The sequence below is a fragment of the Hemiscyllium ocellatum genome, chromosome 18 (genome assembly GCF_020745735.1).
Source record: "Hemiscyllium ocellatum isolate sHemOce1 chromosome 18, sHemOce1.pat.X.cur, whole genome shotgun sequence".
Classification (NCBI taxonomy): domain Eukaryota; kingdom Metazoa; phylum Chordata; class Chondrichthyes; order Orectolobiformes; family Hemiscylliidae; genus Hemiscyllium; species Hemiscyllium ocellatum.
In genome coordinates this window covers 40,731,746-40,750,791 of record NC_083418.1, presented here as the reverse complement: position 1 = coordinate 40,750,791, position 19,046 = coordinate 40,731,746, and the positions used below count along the sequence as shown (strand labels likewise).

Below are 19,046 nucleotides of genomic sequence, written 5' to 3'. Positions count from 1 at the left end.
GTGTAAAGATCCTGAATGGTCTTGATGAAGTGGATATGGAAAGGATATTTCTTCTTCCTAATTCTTGATGAAGGGCTTTTGCCCGAGACATAGACTCTCCTGCTCCTCGGATGCTGCCTGACCTGCTGTGCTTTTCCAGCATCACACTCTCGACTCTAATCTCCAGCATCTGCAGTCTTCACTTTCACCTATTTCTTCTTGTGCGTCAGTCTACAACTAGGGAACACTTAAAATTAGGGATCACCCTTTTAGGACACAGATGAGGAAAATCTTTTTTTTCTCTCAGTGGATTGTGTGACTTTTAAACTCTTTGCTTCAGAAGGCATTGGAAGTGGGGTCATGAAATACTTTTATATAAATATATTTTTAAATATAACATGGAGGTGTATAGATTCTTATTAAGCAAGGAAATCAAAAGAGCTTGGGGGTAGATGGGAATGTGAATTAAAAATAAACAGATCAGCCATGGTTTATCAAATGGCAGAACAGGTACAAGTGCCTGAATTTTTTCCCCAGGACAGGATTGACTGGTACGAGAAGTCATAGTTTGAAGATATTAGGGAGGAAGGTATAAAGGAGGTGTCAGAGGTAGGTTCTTTACGCAGAGAGTTGTGAATGCATGGAATGCATTGCCAGCTATGGTGGTGGAAGCAGAGTTATTGGTGACATTTAAGCGACTGATGGACATGTACATGAATAGCAGTGAGTTGAGGGGTGCATAGGTTAAATTACTATATTTTACGTTAGGATTAAATCTCAGCACAACATCATGGGCCAAAGGGCCCATTGTGTGCTGTACTTTTCTGTGTTCTATGTATAGCTGAATCAATATTATTAAAATGAATTACCCAGTCATTATCATAATATTGTTTATGGGTCCTCACTGATGAAAATCAATTCAACATTTGCAACATTACAACAACAATTAACTTTAAAAGTCTCTGTTAATGCAAAACCTTTTGTGACAACTTCAGATTGTCAAAGTGTGAAAATGCAATTTTAATTTTTTTGCTGCTTTCTTGCTGTAGTATTGGCAGATTAATCGTGGTCATGTTTGGCTTTAAATGCTTTGCCAGTCCTTTTCTATTCAAGGGTAAATTATTAAATTACACTTTCTCATTCTGAGAAATGTACCATGTCTCACGGCTCCCTATAATTTTATGTCATCAATCCTGTAACTTTCTTTAAATCTCCCATTTCATATATCACTCTGGTATAGTAATAATAAATTACCATAAGTTAAAGGCATTGATTTTAATGTGGCAATCAAAATTCATGGAACTATTTTCCCAACTTAATCTCATCATATTTTTGATAAATGTTAATGAAAATCAAACTGTATCAAAGTTTCACACATGGCAATAAATATTCCATCTGCAATGAACAGCGAAATTACAGGATTAAAGTACATGAAGGTTCAATATTCTACATTGGCTTGTCTGAATGGAGGAAATTATTGAAATGACAATCTACTTTCTATATTTCACACAATTATAGGAAGTAGACAACATTGCTAACCTCTCGGTAAGCAACAAATGCGGTGAATAACTGTTTTCTGACAACAAACAAATCACCTCACTACGGATGGTAACATTTATGTACAAATAAAAAGCTTTGTTTTCCATTATTAGGAAGAAAATGTGTTGAGAGTCAAAACATTTGAATAGAGTGTTGTATTCTGCATTTTTTCTTCCCAGAGACACTGCTCTTTAAAGTTCTATTTTTTCAGTTGCGCATTCCAAATGTAAAAAGAATTGTAATTGACCAGTAAAAAACAGATTTTAAAATAAAGCATTTTATTATAAAAATCAACAGCATCTTTATTACAAATGTAGTAATTTGATATTGTCTTTGCAAATTTTTCATACAAAGAAATACAATCAAAAGGTTTTGACGTGAGCACCAGGAGCTGAGAGCGAGAATATATCAAATGCTGGCCATAAATTTAAACATGAGAAACAAACACCATTTAACAAAACAAAAGCTGGTGACTAAGGCAACCCATTTCTGCTGCCAGTAAAAAGTTAGAAGACTGGAAAAGTCACTCTCCTATTGTCTGCCCATCATGTTTGCGTTAGACTACAGTTTCTTGCTGCAGAAATTCCACGTAGTCTAGTAGCCTACGATTTCAAAACTGTTCCTAAGCATTTTTGTTTCTGGCTGCAACTATTTGTTTTTTGGTAGTTATTAAAAGCAACTTGTTTACAAACTTCAGTTTGATTGGGGAGCCCCATTCAGAGATGTGCTTGTAACATCAACTATAATGACAAATGGTAACATTACTATCTGAAAGATATCACAACATGTTATTGGGTGGGAGGGGGGTCTGGCAGGGGCAGGGGTTTTGGGGTGGGGGGGGTGGGGGGTGGGGGTGGGAAGCTGTGCTTTCCAATTTCAACCAAAACTAAGTCAAATTTGAGTTAACCTGATTTCACAATTGAATTTCAGGAGTTAAATCCAATTCAACTTTAATGCACCACTATGTTTACCCTTGATCTAAATCTTCAGGCCATTACCAAGTTAAAATTAAACACAGTTTACAATTAACAAATGTAGGCAAGCATTGGTGGTGGTAGGGTGGGATGGCAAGGAGAATACTTTAGGAAACAATATATGTTACATTAAAATTGCATTTCCATGCAGGGAAATAACTACATTACTATTCGATGCTACCTCCTACTAAACACAAACAGTTTTACAAAGGAGTCAGTTGTCTTTGCCACAGCAATCCAAACCTTACCTGACTCTTCCTCCTCAAATCTTTACATCTCCTCCGCTTTCAAAATTTAATGTTTTTCTGAGAAACCCTTCTCCCAGCTCTTTCATCACTATTTCATCAGCCTTTTTCATTGACCTCCCAACAGCAAGAAATGGCTTTTGTGAATTCATAATTAAAAACACCAGAATTTTGAAAACCTACATTACAACTCCTCAGCTTTCACTGCTAGCAATGGACACCTTTTCATCCTTGGCATTATCTTAGTGAAGCCATAACTTCAATGCATTTCTCGTAGTACAAAACCCAAAAATTGCAAACAACTTCACATTAGTTTTAGTAACTTTATGACATAGAAAATAGTCAATCAATTGTATGGGTCTAGGTTAATACTTATTCTCCAAATGAAGCTACCTTCCTCTCTAATTAACAATTCTCGCTATCCCTACATTCTTGTCTCCCACATGTACACATTAAGCCTCCCCTTAAAATATGTTGATGTTTTAACCATCCATGTCATTCAACTATTACATTCTCACCCATTCTGTGATAAGAAATTCCTCTTATTTCTTTTGTTTACTTGTTAGTGGTGATTTGATATTTATTGGCCCTCGTCTTGCCTTATTCATATGTGGATACTTTCACTTCACATCCATCCTGTCAAATTCCTTTAAAACTTTGAAGGGGTGAATCAGATCTCTTTACCAGTGAAAAAGCCCTTTACCTGCTCTACCTTTGCTGAATCCCTGAAATTCTGGAAACATCTCTGTAAATTTGTCCAGTGTTTCTGTATCCTTTTTTAATCTAGAGATCAAAAGGGCTCATAGAATTCTGTGATCTATTCAAAGTTCTATATAAATTTAATATTATTCTCCTGTTTTATATTCTATTTGTCTTGAAATTCTATACATTTATCAACTTGCGTTGTTACATTTTTCAGTGATTTATATATCTGCATTCTCAGATCTCTATATTCTATTTGATGTAGGAGATATTTTTAGAACTTGATCCCTGCTTCTTTGACTACTATTCATTTATAGAACCCAAAATTAAAATTGGCTTTTTCAAAAAAAACTTAATCGCCACATACTAGCAGTTTCAAGAAATAATCTAGGAGCACCTAATTCATTATAAATATTTTCAAAAAACATTACTTTAAATCAAAGGGAATTTGACAGTCACTGGTATTATTCAAGAAGAGTCAGATAATTAAGTTTAACAGTTTAGGTTGATCAGATGTTAACATATTAAAGGTTTAACGTGAAAAATCTTTGGTCCATGTAAGTTGGTTCATGATACTTTACATAATAAGTCATTTGATTTTAGTTTTGTCAACAAGTGTAGCCATTCCGATATTAGGCAACTAGTGTTTTGCTGCAGTTTGTTCTTTTGCACCACCTAGTGGCTGAAGGAAAAGCAGCATTACCAAGGTTCATGGAGCAATTTCTTTGAGATTGATATGATGTACTGGAGGCTTAAAATGGTAAACAGTCAAATTTAGAGGAGAGTAACATTCAAAACTCATAGTGGGAGAAAAGACTGCTTGAATTGTTTTAGAAAATATTGTCTAATGCAGATAAGGAAATAACTTTATTAGCCTAAACATTGAAATTACTTGGTGGTTTAAACTATTAATTAAAAAAACCTGAAAACGATGGATATTGTCAGGAGATCAGACAGCATCTGTGGAGAGAAAATATGTCAGGGTGATGTTCTGAAGGGTCATTGAGCTGGAACATTAATTCTCTCCACAGCTGGTGCCTGACCTGCTGTGTACTTTAAGCATTTTGTTTTCATTTCAGATCTTATGTAGCAACAAACAAATTATTCAATAAACTGTACAAAATTAATAAAAACTGCTGAAGGTACACTTTCACAAATGCACTAACAAGCCACTTTTTAAAAAAATCATTTACAATAATTTTATGTAAGGCACCGTTAGAACCCTTCAAAATTGAGAGCTAACGATTTAAACTTCTCCACATCAGCAACAGCGAGATGGGCTCTCCCTACGTAACCAAAGGATGCTACATGAGTAGTCAATGGGGGAATCGATATTTTTCCCCACAGTAAATATAACCTTCTCCTTCCAAATTGTTGACACTGTTTCAACATAATGTCAGATTATAGTGATTCCAAAATTGACACTGATCCCTTCTAAACACTGTACATCTCTCAACTCCTGTTATATTTGGCTTTAATTCCATAAACTACTCAGCTTCATCAATAATGAAAAGATGGCAATTAATATCTGAAATTTGGTATATGATTTGAGGTAAATATAAAACAAAATCAAGGAATGTGGTAATTAAGTATGAAGTCTTTTCTACACTTAAAAAGAAATCTATACTATTTCCATCTCATCCTTAGATACTTGCATTTGTGTTAGATTTGAAAAGACTGTGCACCAAAATCCATGAAAAACAAAAATGTACTGAACAAACAGCATTTCTACTTACTGAGGAAAAGATAGTTACACAAGGTTTCATTTTCCAAAGGACAAGTTTAAAATATGTTATGCACAAGAGAAGCAGAAAAGGTTAAAACTGGAAAGGAGAACAATCTGAAGTTTGTCTCTTTGCTTTAGTAAACAATGTTTTGGAGACAGGTCGGCCATCAGCACTTCACCCACACAGCCAAGCACCATTTGAAACATGAAAAAAATGTCCTTACTTTAATGATTAAACATTCAATCGTAGACAAGAATCAAGCACTCAATACAAATGCAGCAAACTGGGCTCTACACATTTTATGGGACTTAACCAAACTTATGACCACAGTAATTATAACAGACAATAGAAGAAAAAAATGAATATAAAGTTCTGTCAAACATCTGCTTTTTTATAGCTAAAGTTAATGTCATTGTCATAGAAACAGTCATTTCATGGTATACAGAGTGCTGCTGAAAATTATACATATAATCTGTGAATAATAGCATTTTATAAATAACACAATGAAATTAGATAAAATATACTTTTTAACTTCTATAGTGCTAAGAGGTAAATTTTAAGAATGGAAAGCTTTGCAGCTGTTTAAAAAGTAAATTGGTATTATAACAACTTTCCACAAAAGGCTCTTTTTTTGGAATTAAAAGCATACCATAATGATATCAAAAGGCAGTTGGTCAACAGTCCCTCCTCTTAAGTTTATGCTGCCGCAGCAAATTAGTGGTACAAGCATGCACAATCATGCTAATGATAAATAAGGCAGCTTGGTGATCCAACAAAATCTTCGATATTTATTATTAGTGTGCAAGTTCTTTAAATGGTTTACAATGGGCACTCTTCAAAATTTTTCAGTAGTGATAGCTACAACTTTCTGTACATACAAGCCAAGGAAACAAAAGCCAAACATTAAAATAATTTCTATTGAAGAAAATTGGTTTAATATCCATGATAAATAATTTAATGTTAAAATACAAATCACACAACAATCAACTAGAACTTTGTCTTGTAATCTTTTGTCGGAGAATCTTGTGCTCAACAAAATGAGGAGTGTTTGTGTTAAAATGGAACATTCATTATTTTAAAAAAATCATGACAACTAGAGGTATTAAAAAGTACCCCTCGGTCAGGTATAATGTAAAATCCTTCCATTTTGTTCAATATAATTTTATCCGAATTTAAGAAGTGCACTCTTTAAAAGGTACCAGGGTGATACTATTTTTTCCACACCAAGAATCCACAGAATAGCAGTATGAATCTACAACGGGGTTGTGAATTACTATTCTGTCTTGAACTTGGAACCTTGAGGAGCTGCTGCAATACAATATGAAATGAATTTCAGCAGTATCCTTATAATTAATGAATATACAGATTTTAATGCAACCAGTCTGGGCCAAATCCAAACAAACACAAGTCCTTGATATGAAAAGGATAGTATGCAGACCCACAATGACACTAAACATAAAAAAAATTCTAGCTAGTGGTTTATTTTTAATATCATGTAATTGACACTGAGGGCTGTGTACTGTGCTTATAATTCAATAATATGTCTTTTCAGAACAGAACATTCTGATTAGAAATATAATTAATGAAAAATTTAAACCTCATAGAACAAGTGTAATTTTGATAAGGTAGAAAAAGTACAAAATAAGCGATTGTCCATTTATGTCCATGAATATAAAATTCAAAAATTTCATTTCTAAAATGGTTTCGCCTAAATAAAAGTACACAGCTCAGAAATAGGCTATCTGGCCCATCGTGTCTGTACCTGCATTTGTGAACGTTTTATACTTTTACTTCCCAATTTGTTCTGTAAAATTAGCATATGGCACAAAGATGCAAGTGGTGTATTTACTTAAGAAAAAAAACAAAATTATAAATATTTTTCTTTCCATCTGTACAAAATTCCATTGTCCCTATCGACCTTCTCACATTCTCTGTACACTGTCCTTTGGATAATCTCATCCATCTAGTACTTTTAATTCATAAAATATACTTTCTCTCTGTTTGTATTTAAAGCTATGTACAGAATTATAAAAAATGTTTCTTCTGTTAGAATCATGAGGAATCTGTACAGGGAGACGGTGGGGGAGGACAGAGATGAAAGTAACTTCGTTCTGTGGAGGGTGACGGTGGACAACTTTCACAGTTCTCCTCTGCTGACATGTATGGACTTCGAGGGGTAGGGGGTGGTGGATAAGGATCTGAATCAGAGTTCAGATCCACATAGTATTTGGGACTCTTCCATCGGCTTGTGGTATAATCACTATCACATACATCAGTGCTGCAAGGAGTTGTAGGTGGTGCCACACTCTGCATAATGTAATGTCTGTAAAATTGAAAAATAATTGTTGAGTTTTTCTCCAATTCATTTCAACAGTCAAAAACTATAGTCAAAGCCAACATTTAAGGTTTGTATTTTTGCCTACATTTGTTCATTATTACAAAAGATGAAGTGGTCCACTTCTTGCTGCCAGGTTAGAAAGTGACAGATATGCCAGCAGACCAATGACTGTTACTGTATCTTGCACCAGCTACAGATTGAGTTAATTGTGTAAATGCAGTTTCATCAGCTATGACACAGGCTTGCAACATTACACAAATTGCAATTAAATTCATAGGACAATTTATTTATATTCAGCAGGTTATTGTTGCCGAGATTAAAAAACTCTACCAATGTGGTTCAATTGAAGTCATTTAGCCCCCCTTCCACCTGCTGTCTCACAATAACCAATTTTCTTGCTTAAAATCTCTGACACTACATACTACTTCTCCCTTGCCCACGACCCCACTGTGACCCATCAGGCCAAAATCACCCACATTGTCCATGTCCTCATTGCCTCCAGTGATCCCCCCGCCCCATTACTTTTCCTTTTAATCCTGTTTGTATCAGAGATTTGTACCGAGGTACTTGTACCTAAGATGGCGTCATTAGAGCAGCCATTGTAAAAACTTTTCTTAAACTCCTGCACTGAAGTACACGTGACAACAAAGGATATTCTATTCTTGTTAGGGCATATTGAAGAATCTAAATGTAAACTGAGAAAATTGTGACCTCAAACCTATACTTTCTTTCTTGACTTTGTTGCTGCCCAATACACTTACTTGCACATTCCATTTCCCAAATTGGCTCTATGCTCACTGACCTATGTTGATTTCCAAGTAATGTCTTGATTTTAAAATTCTCCTTATTTTCAAAGCCCTCCATGACTCAATCCTCCCTTTCTCTGTCATCTCCTCCAACCCCACAACCCTTTATGATATTGGTTCTTCTTCAGTTTTGGCCTCTTGGTACATGTGCACTTTTAATTTGGTAGCTGTGTCTTCAGTTGTCTATGTACCGAGTTACTAGAATACCCTCCCTACAGCTCCCAACCTTCTCATCTTGCTTTACTTGTTTAAGATACTCCTTAACATCTACCTGACCTGAATTCTCCTGATGTGTCTTGATGTCATTCTTTGTTTTGTAACCCTCCTGTGAAGCATTTTTAGATGTTTATGCTGTTAAAGGTGTTAAATATGGATAAATACACACCTGTTTTGACCACACACTTTATGGTTATTATAAACTCAATGTACTAGATTTCCAATACTAAAATACAATGGCATTATGTCAAGTCCCACAATTAGCTGGATCAACAACTTGATTATTTCTCATAAAATACACATTTTAATTGTGAAGCCTCAAAACGGGGTAAAGGCCTCAATTTCTATACCGCAGCTACAATGATGAAATTGGTCATAGTTTATCCTCATGAAATTTTATAAGATACATTCCTGAAACAAATAGACAAATGAACTCATTCAAAAGTTGACTTTTTTTCCCCTCATATTTCAAACATAAAAATCTTCTTTATCAAATGGTTCCAAATTCAGACTGGACTTTCTGTGTTCGCAAAAGATAGGGGGCAAAAAAGTCATTGGCTGTTTAGAGGTCAAAGGAACTGACAGTGGAACATTTATTTGTTGATAGACACTTGGAAATAATGGACATTAGGCTTTGCAATTGCAGAGGTAAAATAAAAATGATTGAAAGAAGTACTTATCACAAACTAAGATGTGACCTTTTGTATTGGCTTTAACTAACACATGCTATTTTCAGCATCAAGAACTTCAGCATTTCATCCCTTACATTACTTGACTGCATCCATACCCTCTAAATATGCTTGTAACCATTAATAAAGAGTAGATTTCAAAAGGTAGGATTCATGTGCCTTATACACACACCTGTAAGACCTGGTAGTGGAAGGACTGTTAGAGGAGTAGCACACTTCGGTGTTATAGAGAGAACGATCAGTCGCTGGGGATGGCGGTGGGTTCAAAATCTATTAAAAAATGATAACTGATCAGAAAGTTTTAAAAACAGTTTGTAAAGAATTAAACATTTGTAAACATTTAATGCATTTGTGTTGTAATTTTTACACAAGACTACTGGCTAAGAATCAATAAACTGAAGCATCATTAAAATGAACCTTTCGAACATATATCTTCCTCCCCAAACTTCAAATGGAAGTTGCCATCATTTAATGAGTGGTAATCGCAAAAATGAAGAAAATACTTCATGTTGCTTTCTGCTTTTGTGACATATTTTTCATTGTCTACTTTTGAAAAGTGTAGTTTAGACATGTTGCATTTCCACACTGCAAACCTTCTGTAAGGAGCACAATTACCAAGAACATAAGAAAAAAAGAAATAGGAGCAGTAGGCCATCTGGTTCCTTGAGCCTGCTCCATCATCCACTAAGATCAAGGCTGATCTTATTGTAAACTCAGCTCCATTTACCCACCCACTCACCATGAATTCCTTTAATGTTCAAAAATCTATCTTTGCCTTAAAAATATTCAATGAGGTAGCCTCAACTGCTTGGCAGAACATGGAATTTCACAGATTCACAATCCTTCAGGTGAAGACGACCCTCCTCAACTCATTCCTGAACTATTCCTCCTTATTTTGAGGCTCTGACCCCGGTTCTAGTTTCACCTACCAGTCGAAACAATGTCTCTGCTTGTAGCTTACATATTCCCTTCATGATTTTAGAAGAACCCCACTACCCCCACTCATTCTTCTAAATGCCAAGAACAGTTCAGCTCTCAATAATGCCATTTGTGAACAGAGCAGGTGCTCATTGTCCCAGCCCAATGTATACCTCTGTACCACTGTAACCTTTTCCACGTCTCACCCAAATTTTCCAATTCTTGGAATCAGGCCAGTTCTACAACATTTCCTCTTCACTCACGCCCCACATCCCCCCCCCTTCATCCACCACAATTCTTTAGTGCGCTTTTTAAAGTTCCCTCCATAAATATACCTACGTTTCTATGTCTTTATATTCCTTTAAGTTCCTCGTTTAATCTAACCTTCGACAATCTTTTGCTTATTCCTCTTAATCTTTTATTCTCTGGGTTTGGCCCCTATTTATCCTCCCTTTGTGTTTCTTTCTCAATGCCAAGGAACTCTTTCTAGACTGCAGTTACAGTCATAGAGATGTACAGCATGGAAACAGACCCTTTGGTCCAACCCGTCCATGCCGAACAGATATCCCAACCCAATCTAGTCCCACCTGCCAGCATCCGGCCCATATCCCTCCAAATCCTTCCTATTCATATACCCATCCAAATGCCTCTTAAATGTTGCAATTGTACCAGCCTCCACCACTTCCTCTGGCAGCTCATTCCATACATGTACCACTCTCTGTGTTGTCCCTTAGGTCTCTTTCATAACTTTCCCCTCTCACCCAAAACCTATGCCCTCTAGTTCTGGACTCCCCGACTCTAGGGAAAAGACTTTGTCTATTTATCCTATCCATGTCCCTCATAATTTTGTAAACTTCTATAAGGTCACCCCTCAGCCTTTGACGCACAAGGGAAAACAGCCCCAGTCTGTTCAGCTTCTCCCTATAGCTCAGATCCTCTAACCCTGGCAACATCCTTGTAAATCTTTTCTGAACCCTTTCAAGTTTCACAACATCTTTCCGATAGGAAGGAGACCAGAATTGCACGCAATATTCCAAGTGGCCTAACCAATGTCCTGTACAGTCGCAACATGACCTCCCAACTCCTGTACTCAATACTCTGATCAATAAAGGAAAGCATACCAAATGCCTTTTCCACGATCCTATCTACCTGTGATTCCACTTTCAAGGAGCTATGAACCTGCACTCCAAGGTCTCTTTGTTCAGCAACACTCTCTGGGACCTTATCCTTCAATGCAGAAGTCCTGTTAAGAGTTGCTTTCCCAAAATGCAGCACCTCACATTTATGTGAATTAAACTCCATCTGCCACTTCTCAGCCAATTGACCTATCTGGACCAGATCCTGTTGTAATCTGAGGTAACTGTCTTTGCTGTCCACTACACCTCCAATTTTGGTGTCATCTGTAAACTTACTAACTGCATCTCTTGTGCTCGCATCCAAATCATTTATGTAAATGACAAAAAGTAGAGGCCCAGCACCGATCCTTGTGGCACTCCACTGGTCACAGGCTTCCAGTCTGAAAAACAACCCTCCACCACCACCCTCTGTCTTCTACCTTTGAGCCAGTTCTGTATCCAAATGGCTAGTTCTTCCGATATTCCATGAGATCTAACCTTGCTAATCTGTCTCTCATGGGGAACCTTGTCGAACGCCTTACTGAAGTCCATATAGATCACATTTACTGCTCTGCTCTCATCAATCTTCTTTGTTACTTTTTCAAAAAACTCAATCAAGTTTGTGAGACATGATTTCCCAAGCATAAAGACATGTTGACTATCCCGAATCAGTCCTTGCCTTTCCAAATACATGTACATCTTATCCCTCAGGATTCCCTCCATCAACTTGCCCACCACCGAGGTCAGGCTCACCGGTCTATAGTTCCCTGGCTAATCTTTACCGCCCTTCTTAAACAGTGGCACCACGTTTGCCAACCTCCAGTCTTCTAGCACCTCACCTGTGACTATCGATGATACAAATATCTCAGCAAGAGGCCCAGCAATCACCTCTCTGACTTCCACAGAGTTCTCAGGTACACCTGATCAGGTCCTGGGATTTATCCACCTTTACCCATTTCAAGATATCCAGCACTTCCTCCTCTGTAATCTGGACATTTTGCAAGATGTCACCATCTATTTTCCTACAGTCTATATCTTCCATATCCTTTTCCACAGTAAATACTGCTGCAAATTGCTACATAAATGTTATTTGTTGTTGCTATTATTAAAGGCCAAATAATGAAACTAAAATTATTACAGATTTCTTTTGAATTTAACTTAAAATAACTTCTTCAACCTGTCCTGTACTGCTTCTGAACTGATTCTTCAGTAAATGAGCTTTGTTAAGTCATCTGCGAATGGTACACTGAACTTAGCCATGAGGAGTGGAACTAAACAAAGCTGTCTTTTCTTTTCCAGTGAACTTTGCATTGTTGTCTGGTGATACACTATTACTAGCCATTTGAGTGACACAGTCAGAATTTCAAAAGCATGATTCAGAAGACAATGATGGGAGGGTACAGAAATAAAATCTGCAACACACCTATTATATGAAGGCCATACAGTCAAGTCATTATCACTTCACTAAAATCATACCTCTGCCCACATGCTGCTGAAGCTTTCATCCATGCCTTCATTATGGAGTTGTACAGCTACAGAAGAGGCCCTTCAGGCCATAGAGTCTGCACTGACTTATCAATATGCATTCCACTTTCCAGCACTTGGCTGTTATGACTGTTCAAATGCTCATTTGCATACATTTTAAAGGTTGTGAGGTTTCCCGCCTCTACGACTACAATCCCTGGCAATGCTTTCAGATTCCTACCACCCTCTGGGTGAAAATTCTTTCTTCATATCCCCTCTAAACCTCCTGCCTCTCACCTTAATTATGTCCCCCTCATTACAGACCTTCCAACTAAGGGGAAACAGCTACTTCCTAATTACGTCTTGTCCCTCAATCTTATAATCTCAGTCAGGTCCCCCGCTCATGCTTCTACACGCCAAACGAAGCAATCTGAGCTTTTCCAGCCTCTCCTCATAGCTAAAATTGCTTCATCCCAAGCAACATCCTTGTAAATCTCCTCTACAGCCCCCCCAGTGCAATCATATCTTTCCTATACTGCAGTGACCAGAACTCCATACTGTTTCCAGCTGTGGATTACCAAAGTTTTATACAGCTCCAATATAACCTTCTTGCTCTTATAATCTATGCCATGATTGAAAAAAGGAAAAATGTCCCACGTGCATGCTTAACTACCCTATTAACCTGTTCTGCTGCCTTCAAGAAGCTATGGACAAGGACCCCAAGATCTCTCTTTCTCTGAGCTCCCTAATACCCTGCCATTCGCCAAGTATCCTACTATCTTGTTACTCCTTTTGAAGTACATTGCCTCACACATTTCAGGGTTAAATGATATTTACCACTGATCTTCCTGGTAACCAAGACCTTTTTTGTCCTATTAGTCTCTTCATGTCATCCATCTCTGGATCTAGCTTTATTTAAATGCTTTCCAATCTAGCTCCACATCTTCCACACTCCAAAACTCTACTGCCTGTATTCCAACTTGCATGAAGTCTCCGTTACTCACCATCCCTGTGCTTGCTAATCTACATCAACTCTTGGCTTGTCAACATCTCAATGTTAAAATTGTTTTCAAATTCTTCCATCTCGAAAAGTGAGTTTGCCAGCATAAAGTATATACCACTGACAGTTAAGGTACAGAATCAAATTGATTTTCGAATAGAATAGAAACCTAAGAGAAGAACCTTTCGAAGGTGAGAAATCTTAAACGAATCTTACACCCCTTGTACACACCTGATATGCTTTGGCACTACAACAAAAAGACAGTGTGGGTAGATACTCAGTGCAATTTTTCCACTTCAAAGGCTTGGAATAACATTTTTGCTCAAAGTAAAAGGCACTTTAGCTCTCAGTCATCCAAACATACAACTTGCTCTGGTTAGTAAGTTTGCAGATGACACCAAACTTGGTGGTATCGCTTACAGTGAAGGAGGTTATCTAAGATTACAAAAAGATCTTGATCAATTAGGTCAATGAGCTGAGGAGTGGCAAATAGAGTTTATATGAGATATTGCATTTTGGTAATAAAAAAAAAGGAAAGGAATTATACAATGAATGGTAAGGATCTGGGTGGTTTAGAACAGAGACACCTAGGGGTTCAGGTACATAATTCTTTGAAATTTGCATCACATATCGAAAGGATGATTAAGAAGGCATTTAGCATGCTTGCCTTCATTGTTCAAACATTGGAGTATAGGAGTTGGGATGTTATACTGAGGTTATATGGGATGTTGGTGAGGCCTCTTGTGGAGTACTGTGAGCAGTTCCTATTTTAGAAAGGGTATTATTTAACTTGAAAGGGTTCAGAAAAGATTTACTAGGATGTTGCTGGGAATAGAGGGTTGAGATATAAAAACAGAGTGGGACTTTTTTCACTGGGGTATAGGAGGTTGAGTGTTGACCTTATTGAGATTTATAAAATCATGAGGGGCATAGAAAAAGTCAGGTAGGAAATTCAAACGAGAGGGCATATTTTAAAGATGAGAGGAGAATGATAAAAAAAGGACATGAAGGACAACTTTTATTTTACAGAGAGTAGTTGTAAACCGCCAGAGAAAGTAGTGGATGTAGGTATAATCACAATATTTAAAAAACACTTGGATAAGTTCATGAATAGGAAAGGTTTACAGGGATATGGGCCTAGCACAGGCAGATGGGACTAGTTTAGCTGGGGAGCATAGTCAATATGAACTGGTTGGGCTGAAGGATTGGTTTCCATGCTGTATGACAATGGCTCTAAAGAGAATACAAAACATGTAGTGGAACTTGCATCGCCTTACAGGAATAGTAAACATCAGGAAGATAGTTAGAAACCACACAATCCTGTAATATAAAATTGTGGTGGTGATTCAAGTTTATTTAGTGGTGAAAATGTTTTATGTGCTGAGTCGTTGGAGTTTCTCTATACTATCTTCAGGAACTTTCAAAATAATACTTAATTAAAAACAACATCACAAATTTGTTGATTGGTTTGGCATGAGTATCAATGAGAAGAGACAGAGGGCAACATACATTGAGAATGGAGATACAAGGATGGTGACCAAACAAATAGTGAGGTTGAGAGGGAATACAATGAGGATAGAGAGAAGGGCAAGAAAGAAGAGAACAGAGACAGTGAATGAATGTGGTTGGAGCAGAGGACACTGACAATTCAACAATGTAAACTCCCTTTTTCACCATGCCATGACATTTAAAAGTTCCAAGATAAGATATTATCACATAAGGTCATAAGATATAGACTATTTAGCCTATTGAGCCTGCTGTGCCATTCAACTGGGGGAGGGATTAATTCAATTTTCCTTTCTGCTCCCCATACCCTTCAACTCCTTTAAAGACTAAAATTAAGTCCAATTCAGCCTTGAAAACACAACTACAATATTGCTACTCCTCACAATTTAGTATACCTCAATCAGGTCACCCTGCAGCCTTCTGCTTCCAGGAAAACAACCCCAACCTCTCCAATCTCTTCTCATAGCTACAATTGGGTGGCACAGTGGCTCAGTGGTTAGCGCTGCTGCCTCATAGCACCAGGGATCTGGGCTCAATTCCAATCTCGGGCAACTGTGTGTGTGGAGTTTGCATATTCTCAGTGTCTGCATGGGTTTCCTCCAGGTGCTCCAGTTTCCTCCCACAATCCAAAGAGAATTCATAGGATCATAGAATCCCTACAGTGTGGAAACAGGCCCTCCGGCCCAACAAGCCCACACTGACCCTCCAAAGAGTAACCCATCCGGACTCATTGCCCTACTGCTCTACATTTACTCCTGACTACTGCATCTAACCTACATACCCCTGAACACCATGGATAATTTAGCATGGCCAAAGTTGGATTGTGGGTGGAAACATAAGTGATTTGGCCATGCTAAATTATCCATGGTGTTCAGGGGTATGTAGGTGAGGTGCATTAGTCAGAAGTAAATGTAGAGCAGTAGGGCAATGAGTCAGAGTGGGTTACATTTTGGAGGGTCGGTGTGGGCTTGTTGGGCAGAAGGGCCTGTTTCCACACTGTAGGGATTGTATGATTCCTCCAGCCCTGGATACATTCCAGTAAACCTTCTCTACACTCTCTCTAGAGCAATTACATCCTTCCAGTAATGTGGTGATCAGAACTGCATGCAATACACCAGTTGTGGCCTCACCACTATCTCATACAGTTTCAGCATCACACCTCTACTTTTACATTCAATACCTCCAGTGAGAGACCATTCCATGTGCTTTCTTTACAATCTTATCTACCTATACTGCTACCTTTAGGGACTTTGTATTGCACACCAAGTCCTATTCATCTTTTCTTAAATGGAAGATCCTTAATTTTGAAACTGTGCCCCTTAGAACTGAATAAAATCATATTTCATTCTTTGAGACTCTAATGGTATAGGTCCAACCTGCTTAACCTATCTCAAAGGGCAACTCTTTAATTTCAGGAAAATCAGACTCGTTAAACTTTTCTGAACTGCTTCCAATGCAAGTATATCCTCCTTCAGTATGAAGACTGAAATGACACACAGTATGCTCGATATAGAGTCATCAAACCTCTGTAGAATTGCAGTAAGACTTTTTATTTTTACATTCCATTCCATTTTCCTTCCTATTTACTTGCTGAACCTGCATGTTAACATTTTGTGATTCATGTGCAAGCACACTGAAGTCTCTCTCCATTTAAGTGGCATTTTGCTTTACCTATTCTTCTCATCAAAGTGAAAAACTGCTTGTTTTTCTCACATTATACTCCGCATGCCTAATTTTTGTCCATTCACTTAACCTATTAACATACCTTTGCAGATACATTCTCTCCTCACTGACTTACATTATAAATTGACAGAGGAAGAACCCAGATCCACATTAAATGTTCTCAATCGCACTGACTTTTTAAAAATAAAATGAACTTCATTTCAATCTACAAGGAATCGTTGTTTAAGAATGCACTCTATTTAAATACTGTAGCTTCGAGAAGGTGCATTCCACTAATTGATGTGGATATTGAACACAAGATGAGAGTGCACCTGTGGATAGAAAGTTCCTTTTGTACTTGAAGAACTGCTGGAGGAGGCCCCAGTTACATGATTTCTATCATATAGTGGAGCCCCATTGCTTCCTCCCATTAGACTCATGGAGCTGATCATGGACTTGCTACATGACATACCTATACAGGATAAAAAAAATATTACAATATCTTCACAAAACACTCAAGGAGCAATCATTAAATAAGCATTGTAAGCTCATCACATTGCATTAACTCACACTTATAAAACCAAATATGCATATACATTGAAAATTGTTGATATTGTTCATTATTTTAGCAATGTAAAATCTAATTATTTATACATTTTAAGTCAATATTATAGTAATTATAACTGCTGTTGTGTATAACTACCCTTATCAAGAGATCTGCTCTTATTGTATGTTAAGCTCACCTGTTCCCAACACATGCATAATCCAAAAAAGTCTTGGTCAAGCTGCCTTTCTGCTACCCTCCACTTGGTCCTCAAGGTGAGATGTGTGTAACTTTTCATCTCTGATCCAATGACTGAAATATCAACTTATCAAAAATCTACTTATCTGCATGTCACTTCTAGTGTCGTTTTGTTCTTAGAATTTCAAGAATCTCTTCATTCATCTTTGGAAATTCTAGCATATTTCTTTGCATCCACATTTCAAAGGCTTCTATTTCCTTTTGTCAATATTTGCTTTCGCCCAATTTTTGAAGCATACAAGTAAATGGATAGAATTTAACATTTTTGAGCTTTTCCTTGTTACAAACTTGATTTTTCCTGGTTGTTAACACATCTCCAACTTCACAAATAATTTTTGGCTCTCTACATCCTTCTTCTCTTACATTACATCTGCCATCCTTTGTTGGTATTTATCCTAAATGGACAAACGTTTCTACTTTATGACACTGCTCTCTTCAATTGTCACTCTTGCTTCTGATGTATTCCATTTAGCTACTGTTGTTTTTGTCTTTTCTCGTGTTCATACTCAATCTATATTCTAAGCTCTTAGGTTTTCCTCTATGGAATATTGTTCAGAAACACAAAAATTGTACCTCATTCACAATCATCCCAAAACCAATACTATAATCAATCAGTAAGATGAGGGATAATCTTTAGAAGTCCTCACCAGTGAAAGTGCCATGCTGGGAACTGCTGGGAGCAATGAAATTGAGGGGAACATGTGGGGCTCCACTGATATATTCATGTGGAAAAGGTCCATTAGGTCCTTTGTAACGACGACAAACAACTCGCTGGCAGACAAAGTACATTCCACCCATTACGAAGAGTGAAAGGATTATACCAATAACAGGTCCAATTGCACTGCTGTGAGACTGGAAATCATTCACTGAAGCTTCAGTTAATTCTGATGGGAAGAAAGCAGATTACTATCTCATGAGTTATTCAAAAATAAAATTTTCCACTAACTTTTCTACTTACATAACAAACATAATCCTAACTTAAATACAATCAGAAAACCAATTGAAGGGCGCCACGTGTAATAACTGGATTGTAGCACTCTGAATAACATTGAGAAAAATGAAAAGACAATTTTAAAATGGCAAATGCCCATTTAGCTCAATTCTCCCTGTGACATCTTTCAAAACAGAAACACTGCTATGGCTAACATGATTCCTTAACCAGTAACAGACTAACTTCATCCATCTCATTTATTGTTTGAGGAAACTTACTGGAAACAATTTGTTTGCTAACCTACGAAAAGCAAATGCACATCAAAAGGATTTGAGGCATCACTGGGAGGTTCTGAGGATGAGCTAATCCAAGGCTTTATTTAATTCCAAATTTTGGTACTTTTTAGTATCATTACCTGCATTATTAAAATGAG

The 19,046-nt window shown here is 37.3% G+C and overlaps 1 protein-coding gene across 1 annotated transcript in view; it reads right to left on the bottom strand.

The window, feature by feature from the left end:
* Nucleotides 1-1,814: 1,814 nt before the first annotated feature.
* LOC132824426 (low-density lipoprotein receptor-related protein 5-like) overlaps nucleotides 1,815-19,046 on the bottom strand; it is a 207,830-nt gene continuing 190,598 nt past the window's right edge. Inside the window, exons 20-23 of the mRNA XM_060838902.1 lie at nucleotides 18,330-18,566; nucleotides 17,213-17,352; nucleotides 9,388-9,485; nucleotides 1,815-7,489 (exon numbers count right to left, since the gene is read on the bottom strand). Of these exons, the coding sequence (XP_060694885.1) occupies nucleotides 7,219-7,489; nucleotides 9,388-9,485; nucleotides 17,213-17,352; nucleotides 18,330-18,566 (746 nt within the window). The 3' untranslated portion in view covers nucleotides 1,815-7,218. The remainder of the gene's footprint in view (nucleotides 7,490-9,387; nucleotides 9,486-17,212; nucleotides 17,353-18,329; nucleotides 18,567-19,046) is intronic.